The 10,244-nt window shown below is 39.7% G+C and overlaps 1 protein-coding gene across 2 annotated transcripts in view; it reads right to left on the bottom strand.

Annotated features, from left to right (window-relative positions):
* Positions 1-2,290: 2,290 nt before the first annotated feature.
* The window catches only part of sema5ba (sema domain, seven thrombospondin repeats (type 1 and type 1-like), transmembrane domain (TM) and short cytoplasmic domain, (semaphorin) 5Ba), a 180,273-nt gene continuing 172,319 nt past the window's right edge, over positions 2,291-10,244 (bottom strand). For both annotated transcript variants that reach the window (XM_028590629.1, XM_028590631.1), the window contains 3 exons: positions 9,342-9,386; positions 7,003-7,208; positions 2,291-3,116 (listed from right to left, as the gene is read on the bottom strand). In XM_028590629.1, coding sequence (XP_028446430.1) covers positions 2,943-3,116; positions 7,003-7,208; positions 9,342-9,386 — 425 coding nt within the window. In that variant the 3' untranslated portion in view covers positions 2,291-2,942. The remainder of the gene's footprint in view (positions 3,117-7,002; positions 7,209-9,341; positions 9,387-10,244) is intronic.

Here is a 10,244-nt window from a genome sequence, read left to right as displayed (position 1 = left end):
ACGTAGTTCCTATTGTGACTTCTGTTTTCCAAAGTGTGAGAATTTGGCTGGATGACAACCAAGCACACATACAGGTGATTGCTCCAGTATTTGTAAGATTGGGGTTTTTTTTTTTTTTTAATTTCAAGAACCAGCAGACTGTAGGAAAAATCCCTGTTAAAGTTGCCTCGACATACACCAAATTCCTAGAAATTATTCACGTAAGAGTGAACAGTGCATTTTCATCAAAGAAAAACTTTGTTCATTCCCCCAAGAATCTATTAATGAACATGTCTCTCTTAAAAAATAACTGCTAAAGATGTGGAGACAGGTCAGACTCTATTGGCACTTCCAATTTAAAAATATCATGAAGCTCAGCCTTAAAAATTAAATCTCAAATCCTCCCCCAAAACTAATTCTGACAGAGCCCACTGACCATACTGTTGTGTTGGCATCAAGGTTTATTATCCTTTTATAATGTACAATATACAAAAATATAGGGTACCAAAAAATTCACAGTGTCTAAAAGGCAGTGATTACAGTCTACATGACAGGTCTAACAGTACACCTGGTAAGTTGCATAGAAGGGCACAGAGCCTCACATTGCAGGGGACAGAGCTGAAAAATGGACCAATCAGATGACCAACAGGGCCAATAGAGGCTTAGTTTAGATCAAGACAACTTCTGAATTGAATTTCCCCATTATATATCACTGTTTTCAGTCTATAATATTTAATACTGTCTCATTATTATTTAGTTATCAGTTATTTTCAGTCTGGATTCATGTTTCTCTGGAAATTTGATGTTTGAGCAGCTGGGAAAGGTCATAATCCACAGGCGGTCGGTCACATTGTGGAGCTCTGTCCCCAAACAAACCTCATGGTTGGTGTGTACTTAGCTGCTGCACTTTTTTTAAACAACTATAAGGCTTTTTTTTTTTTTTTTTTTTTTTTTAAACAGTGTTAGCTATACAATATACAGATACATTTACATGATCCTCTGCAGGGTCATTAAATGGGCTGCAGAAGGCTGTTGCTCCTATATACAGATAGAGCTCTCATCTCGTGCATGTGCAGTAGCTGAACTGAAAAGCATTGATGCGTTAGCATTCATCGATCAGGCAATAATAATAATAAAATATAGCTGTGAAAATGCCCTTTTATAAACCAAGCTTTGACTATAAATAGTGTCAGTTCCACCTCCGCAGGAACCAGTGGCGCAATGCTTTAACTTACAATGATTAACATCTCATACATGAAATATAGAAAAAAACAGTAGCCTGGAGTGTCAGCAACAGAATGTGGGAAAAGAAATGCACAAAAAACGTCTTTACAGACATCCTCCTATATAGTCATATGTATGAAAGCATTTACATTGTACAAAATACAGCAACTCCCCTTTGCTCATTTAGGCATCCAGACACGCAGAAATAAGAGTACATGTGTACACACACACACACACACACACACACACACACACACACACACACTCCTTTTGATCTTCACATACTACATCAAACTTCTAAGCAAGCATAATTTACTTTTTTTCTTTTCCAGGGAATGCCAAATTGATGTTTTCTTAGTCATTCTTTGTAAAAACCATATCAATAATTTATTTTGTGTTAACATTTCACGTATTGAAGATGCACTGGTTACCAAACTTAAGAAAACAAAAGAATGTGTTCATTCAGTGAAGTGAAATTAGAGAAACAAGAATTAATAAGCTATATCTTATTTAACAAAATATTTCCTCCTATGCTACAGCTTGTTTGAGAATAAAACAAATATATTTAAAACAAAACATTACAAAAACAAAAGAAGTGCCAGTCTACTAGCTTATTCTACCATCATAGAAAACCCAATCCAGTTGTTCAGCACACTGGCCATATTTGATATGACCACCGAGCTATTTAGCACTCAGTAGAATTGATGCATCCATCGGAGAATCAATTGGAGAATCAATCAATTCCCTTTCAATAGTGTTTATTGTTCTTGGGGGGGAAAAAATGAAAACGGTAAAAATAGAAAACCAACCTCGCCCCTACCCTCTTGCATACAGGCACCCAAGGCATTCCCAAAGCTTTATGTACAGTTCAGACCGCTTCCCACAATCCCCCTTGCTTTGACTTTACGAGTGAATGTCCTTGTCCACAAAAGGCGTGCAGCTCCAACTCAGGCTAATGTTTAGTGTTGTGACTCTTACAAACAGCCATCCATAAACGTAATTGACTCTGAAGTTCTAATCTTTTTCTGTCATGTGAAATACCAACAATGGAGGGCGTGCATCCGTCCTCAACCAAGCTGATATTGATCTCTAATTTATTTCATCATCGACTTCATTGAGTTTTCTCTTTTGTCTTTGCTCTGTGCCATGTGGCAAGGACATAACAATATGTGTAGTTTGTCTCAGTAACTGCTTTTGTTGTCGAGGGAGTCAAAGTTCATTAAAGGCTGAGAATGTGGTTAGTATTGGAGAGGCGTAAAACTGTGACCCAGATCCAAAGAAATGTAATGTTTTTAAATGTTCTGGTAATGTTCGTCTCCGGAACTGTGGATTATTACAGCACCTGTGCTGAGGTGTTGTGGTCATAACAATCCGTCTAAAGCCATGAGTCGTCCTGCCCGAACTTTCCACCAGATCCCCACATGAAGCTCTGAGTTGACACTGCTATATCCAGTCAGGCCCTTAAAATAACACACCCCCAGCACACCCCTGACTGCACCAGGACACAGGCTTTGTTGTCCAAACCCACATCTCCTGATGGAAAGTTCCAGAAATGCCCTTGAAAACACAAACCCTACCATGCGGAAGAGACTTCAGGAGCGAGGAGAGGGGCATTGAAACAGAAGAACCTGGCCGAGCTCTGAGAAACGTTTCAGTTCATGTCGGTTCACTTATGTCACCGTGGCATTGGGGTGGTGTCCGTTGGCAGGGGGTTCGGAGGGGCAGTTGTGGGGCTTTTCTCAGCTGTTGTTTTGGTTGTAGGTCCTACATGGCGAAGGGGACGAGTTGGGCTGGTAGTCATATTTGCCGAGTGCTGTGGGATAGTAGGTGGTAGTGTAGACGTTTGTTTGTTGGAGCGGTGTTGGGTAGAAGTTAGATCTTTCATCTGGCAGCAGGTTGTTTTTGTTAAGCGTCTGGAATGACACAGTAGAAAAAAGAAGCATTAAACATTTCAATCGTAGCTTATAGAATATCTTTGATATGTTATACCGTATGACTGAATACTTTACAAACATTTACTACTGACAAGGAGCCCATCTGTACTGCAAAAAATATTTTGTTTAATTAGTGTACATTTTTATTAAAGCAACAGGAAGATGTTTTATTTCAGGAAATAAATTTGAGGACTCAATATAGACAGAATAGACTTTGCAGTGTGGACACCCTGTTCTGTGTTTTATGTAAAAAATTATATCAGTAATTCTTTCCCTGTGAATAAAATACCTCCACTAGCCTCGAGGTTATAGCTTATACACTGTAAGTGTATTCATAATGAAAGCAAACCCATTTAACAAATTTAATTTAGTTCATGTCAAGCATACTCAATACACTAAATTATGAGATGGCAGGAATTCACTGCCGCTCTCTTAAATAAAAACAAAAACCCACATTTTATTCTAATGCACTTGCTGAGTGTCTGGTAAAAGCCAAACATAAGGTGAAACACTTTCCAGGGGAAGCATTAGACTAATGTAATCCATCTGCACAGCTCTGGGGACCAAGGCAGGAAGATAATCAGGTTAGAGTTGGTGAAATACACAACGCTGGGCATCATAAATTGGCCTGGAGGAGAGGGAACCTGCTGGATAAACAGTGCTGTAGTGGTACAGAGTGACATCGGCTGCACATCCAGCAGAGTCTGGCTGCACCCCTGGTCATTAAAGCTAATGAGTTCAGGCTCTCAGCACCACGATGGCTGTCAGCACCGCGTCCACACAGCAACAACAATAACCGCAAGGACAACAAGCGTCAGGAGGCTGACACGGTCAAAAACACAGGGATGTGTTCCTGCCATGCTTTGGTAGGATTTTAAATACTGTCAGGTTGACAGGAACGGTTAAGAGGAATCCCTGCTGGCACACATTAGTTTAAGTCCAGGCTGATCTCATAATGTGGCGTATGTATGCCAATTCGTATGCCATTATTATCAAGACGCATTATCGCTATTTAGCGTGTTTATCAACGCCGTTCGGCTGCCATTGACCTATATTACGCCGTAGCGAGTAGTGTGAAAGGACGCAAGTCTGCAGAGGGAGGTTGTTTGGGGTGGAGGATGGGTAAAACGCAGGGCTTTCACCCAGGAGAGCTGGGATCGCGTCCCGCGTGTGGTGTTTTTCAACTTTTTTTTTAAAGCCTTCCCCAATGTTTCTTTCCTAAACCCAACCGTTTATTGTTTCCCTAAGCGTGTGACGTTGGTCACCGTCGTTTTTGTCAAGTTTTTTTTGTTACTAAAGCCTTTCCCAATGTTCTTTTCCTAAACCCAACCTTTTTTATTTATTTTTTTTTTTTAAACATGCGTGTGACGTTGTTCTCGCAACGGTACGGCAGGTTCTCGTGATAACATGCCACGTGGCGACATGGTGTGTCTGTTTACATCCACTGTATACAGCGTAGACATACATGTGGATAGCTCAAAATGTGTATAGATAACATGGTGTGTATGTTTACGCAAAGTCATGATGCCATGTTGCTTAAGTCAGACAAACAATACAAAATAAATCGCAGGGGGTGAGAAAATGAAATGCAATAGAAAGTCTAGTTTGAACAATACATCCATAAACTGAAGGGTTATCAGTTGCCAAAACACTACACAGCGGTTTATAATACTATGAGATTACATTTCACAATCTCTACATTGATGATTGTGAGGTAAACCGTAGTTTACCAGCGTTAAAACTAGTTTACCAGCATTGTGTGCTTACATGTATTTGATTGGCCAATGCACTCCTACTGAACATGGCCTAATTTATATGTTCACATGAGTGATAAGATTGAATTAAAAAGACCCAGTAATCCAGTTGTTCAACAGGAAGCAGAGACAGGGCAGCGAGTTGTGAAAGTCAATAAAGACATTAGCAACAGAGGCAGATTTCACTGCACCGATTGTATGGTGATTAAAGTAGTCTTGCGATTATTTTGCTTTCATTTAGTTTGGGAATTCATTTAAATTTAATTTCATTAAAATGGTCAATATCCAAGCATCAGAGGCTAGGACTTTGACTTTTAGTCCCTAGTATGAGTTGAGCTTAGATAGATAGATAGATAGATAGATAGATAGATAGATAGATAGCTAGCACTTTATTGTCCGTATACATGGAAATTTGTCTTGCAATACAAGCTCCAACAATCACCACACAACAACCTAAAAACAAAAGCTGTAAACATAGAGACATCAATAAAACATAGATACTTAATTAATATGAGGGGTGGGGGTGGACGCTGCCCTGCAAGAGTGGTCATAAATAACCATACATATATAGACAAGGTAAAAAGGGTGAGATTAAAAATTGTGGGGGGGGGAACTATCACTTCTTTGCTTTCCTGTGTTGATTCAACAGAGATATTGACAGAGGAACAAATGAGTGTTTATATTTGTTCTTTCTGCAATGCTGGATTCTACAATTCCCATAATGCAAGAAGATCTTTCATTAGACCCTTCCTGTATTAAATACGTTCTATCTTGCAAACTCAACATCGTTAGTTTTTAACTCAACATGAGCTAAAGATAATGGGTCACTCAAACATGGTTGTGACTTCCCAAGGCATTATCTCTGCCTAATATTTACCACATGTTGTTTGAGTTTAACATAATGTGTAGCCCCAAACGGACACCAAATGGTGCTGTCAACTCCAGATGAAGTAAAATAGGAGCTTTTGGGAACCTGTATCAGTGAGCTACAAAACTGCTTTTTGGGTAAGATGTTTTTTGATGTATTACAACTTTCTAAGGTTAAGCTAATGTATTGGAATGAGAGTTTAAGCAGCGGCTTACTTCTGCCTGACGTATCATCCAGTTTTACTACTGCAAAAAAACAGATGGAACAACTGTTAGGCCTGAGCGATTAGTGTCAACAAGAATTGTGATGTCTCTGGATTGGCAAATTTAACATGTCTGAATGAGATAATACATCTGTTATTAAGTAATCTGAGCTGCTCTGTGGTCATTCAGAGAGGCAGAAAGCTGTCCAGATTATTTAAGGTAGGATAGATGCAGTTTCTGATTTTTGGAGGATGAAACTGAATATAACAGAGTGAAATGAGTCCCTGTGCTGCTTCTGAGACACAAAACATTATATTCTAGTATTCAGTTCAATTTTGGAAAATGACTTGGGTAACAGTCATGAGACAATGCATGGTGTCAGATCAGCCAATTCTAATTTACTTGAATCCGTGATTGGTATGTGCCCTAACAATAATGGTTGTAGTTTCCATGCTTGCATTAAATGAGATGGTGGTGACAAAGATCAAACTCCCTTTGGTTCAGGTCATAACATGTTTTAAGTTCATTTATCTAAACATGCACACTTTACAGAGACAGAAAAGTCAAAAATGATCTTCCAGAGTTCTAACTTAACAGTTAGAGCAAAACAATGGAAGTTTGCACTAAAAGTCTATGAGCCTCTGGTGAAAATTGTTTCTTGACTTTCTGTAAATGTGAATGCACAGTAGACCGATAGCAATGGGAGGTCGAGGACTGACTAATGCGTTAGAAAGCTAATGGGGCCCATTAAGAAGGACTTGGTTTGTGGGCAGTTAGGAAGCCTTACAGTCTATAGGTTCTGTATGAGAGCAAGGAGGAATAAAAATGAACAGTAATTCATCTTCTGTGGTTAGCGCTCTATTGAGATAAATGCATGAATAAAGGCTCTAAATAAAACATGAATCACATTGCCCTTGAATCTTCAACATTTGCATTGTGTGTTTGTGCATGTAAGTAACACCAAGTAAACAGTGCTATTTCCATTTGTAATACTTCTATCTACATAATATTTTAAAATGCTCTCTTCAGTAATCACCTACCTTGAACTCCATGGGTGTGTACTTCTCATTCTTTGGCGTGGTGTTGCCCTTGTAGTTGAGGTGGTTCGGGGTGGTGGGGTGAATGACGGCAGACTCCTGCGAAGGCTTATGGAAACGTTGACAGTAGACATAGATCAGGAAGGACAGCAGCCCCGCCCCGAGGAAACAGGAAACACCGGTGGCGATTAGGTGGATGGAGGTGAATGCTGGGAAATGAAGAAAATACGTGGCGTGTTAGCATACGTTATCTCATCCTATTTTGTTTAAACTTTCTTTCTACACCCCTGACTTTATTTACATCCCAAATGTACCACAATTGTCATTCTAAATTAGATCAAGACAGATTTCAAATAGGCAGTATGGCACACACCATATAACTGCAACATCCATAGTTCAATTCCAGCCTTTGTTGCATGTCATGCCCATCTCTCCCGCCATATGTTCTGGCTACATCTACACTGGTTTTGCATCAAATTTTCAACCTGGAAACATTGTTAAATGTCTCAAATGTTCTCCAAAATCGGTCTCTGAATACATGTAGATAAGAAAAGAACCATGCCTTTACAGAATTATTCATACAGGTGTACACCTCAGCCAATATTACCTGGCACTTATCAATATTACTCTGTTGAAATGCTCATGCTGATGCCGTTTGCTATCCCAGCTTTCTCTGCCACCAAAACCTCATCTTCAGGTGAGCTTTTAATTTGGCTAAAAACGTAGTGTCTGTGTATGTGTTAAAGGGGGATTACTTCTCCCAGCAGGATCCTCATTGTTTCTTGGACTCTTTGAGAGCTCCTTCTGAAGAGACGTTTATGCTAAATCTAACTGTTTAACACTTTGAACTCTAAATAGTCAACTCTTTTACGTAAATGTTTCTGACTATACAGCGCTCATGAATAGGGTTGGGTACCGAAACCCGGTTCTATATACTACGCAAACTGTAGTATTCGGACCAGATTAGAACGCAAATTCCGGTTCAGACTAAAATATTTTCAATCTGTCGCTCCGGACAGCGGCAGACTCTTTTTTTTTTTTTTTTTCTTTCTTCCTTTTCTGCCGAGTGGCGCACATGCCCGCTCGCGGTGTGAAGCGCGTGTCCGCACTATTCTGTGACATGCACTCTACAATCACTGCTGATAGACTGCTTTTTGTACACGCGCTGAAACGGACGTAAAAATATCACACTTTCTCTGTAGTCTACCGTTAGCTAGCTACCGTAAATGTAGGCTACTTTTAAAATGCCATATTTCCCCTCTGGGCCCACCAAAACGGACGTAAAAGCATATTAACCATTCACTGCACGTGAACGCTAGTAAACATATTACACTTGCTCTGCTAGTCTATCGTTCAGGACAAGACCCTGTAGCCTGGTGGTGGGGGAGGCAGGACAGCCTCCCCAAATTGTCTGCCCTTTCAAACTCATACCTGTGTGTACAGGTCTTTTGGACACCAGAGGTGTAGCATCTTGCCAGAGAAGGCAAATATGGTCTGCTAAAGAACGATATTCTTTTTTTTCTGCTAAAGAACTGCTAAAGTTTGAAGCTGGTTGGCATACCAACTCAACATCATTTATTTTGTTGTTACTTGTTAATAGTGCAACTGTTATTTGTTAAATTATTGTAGTTGTGGGTTAGGTGACTTAGGTTTACTTATTATATATTTAAGTACTTTAAAACGTTAATATATTGTTAAATTTACATAATTTTCAATTTAAAAACAACTTCATAAAAGAGCCTTTCTTTGATGTCATTTTTCAGTTTTTCAAGAATCTGGTCAGGAATCGGAATAGTTTTAAAAGTACCGGTTCGGCATCGGAATCGTAAAAATCCAAACTGTACTCAACCCTACTCATGAAATGTTGTCTGGTGAGGATGCTATGATAGACCTATTACGTTACATTTGTTTTTTCTTATGATTTAATAGAACACTAATTTACAGAGGCTTTGATGGAATGTGAAGACTCCTAAGCTTTACATTTATTTCTGTCTCTTTTGTGTTGATCTCTATGTTTTCAGGACAGGAATATACACTTGGGTTTGTATTTTTGGTTTTGTACTTCCTGTCAGTAATTTCAAAATAATAAAAGGTTATGAAAAATAACTTGAATGTGTCTCAATTTACAATTATCCAAAATATGAACAAGTTGTGGCCCGTTCCAGGTACATCAGTGTACATGATGTTTCTTCCTCCTCTGACAGACTGAAATAAACGCGCACATGAAAATGCACATATAATGCACGAAAACATGCAGCTTGGACAGACATCTGTGGAAACATACAGGGGCAAACTTAACATGCACACAGGAACAAAGTGAAGGCAGCTGTTAATCCACTTACCTCCACAGTGTTGATCCTTATCAAAACCAGATGCAGGGAGAATGACTGCAGAGAGGAGAGGAACACATGATCAGACACACACATGCGCGCACACACACACACTTGCACACACACACACACTTGCACACACACCTTGGAGAGACAGCCTTCAGAACACAACCATCGACTAACATCAGGGGAGTTGACACATGCAGAAAACAAAACGGTGAATGAGAAATTGAAATGTTTTAATGGTTGAGCAAACCATGGAGTTTTTTTTTTTTTTTTTGCACCAGTGAACTCCAACTCGGTAAAAAAAACCCAGCTTTGCTTTGTCAGAATCAACCTCTCTAGTTGCTGTTAGAGACACAAAACGTACATCTACAATACAATATTTTACAGCCATGCGTCCTGTCCCCAAATCCCAGAAGCAAAGAAGGGAGCAGTGAGGGTTGGTGTGTGTGTGTGTGTGTGTGTGTGTGTGTGTGTGTGTGTGTGTGTGTGTGTGTGTGTGTGTGTGTGAGCAGTTTTAATTGCAATGCCTCATCTCCTGATTATTTTTTTGCCTAATTTTTCAGCTTCCTCACAGCTGCCTCCCCCTCTGCGAGTGACCTTAACAAATCCATCCATCGCCTCATTGAAATTTGCAATAAAATTAGATGTGATTTGGTGTTGCGACAACCCATTAATATTAATCGCTTTCGTCTGGACTCATTAGGGATTCTGAGCGTGGAGAGGCTTCTGCTGGCAGGCCGTGAAAGATCATTTCAGGAGAAACTTTCTGAGATAGTCATCAGCATAACAAGGTGCGCTGGGGCCAACAAGGTCAACCACTAACTTGTTGAATTCACATGGACTTAATTATGATTAATTAACAGAAGCAGATTACTTCAGTGCACAAAGAGGATGTCGGCTACACAGACA

Source organism: Perca flavescens, chromosome 11, assembly GCF_004354835.1.
Source record: "Perca flavescens isolate YP-PL-M2 chromosome 11, PFLA_1.0, whole genome shotgun sequence".
NCBI lineage: Eukaryota > Metazoa > Chordata > Actinopteri > Perciformes > Percidae > Perca > Perca flavescens.
This window is presented reverse-complemented; position numbering and strand designations above follow the sequence as displayed.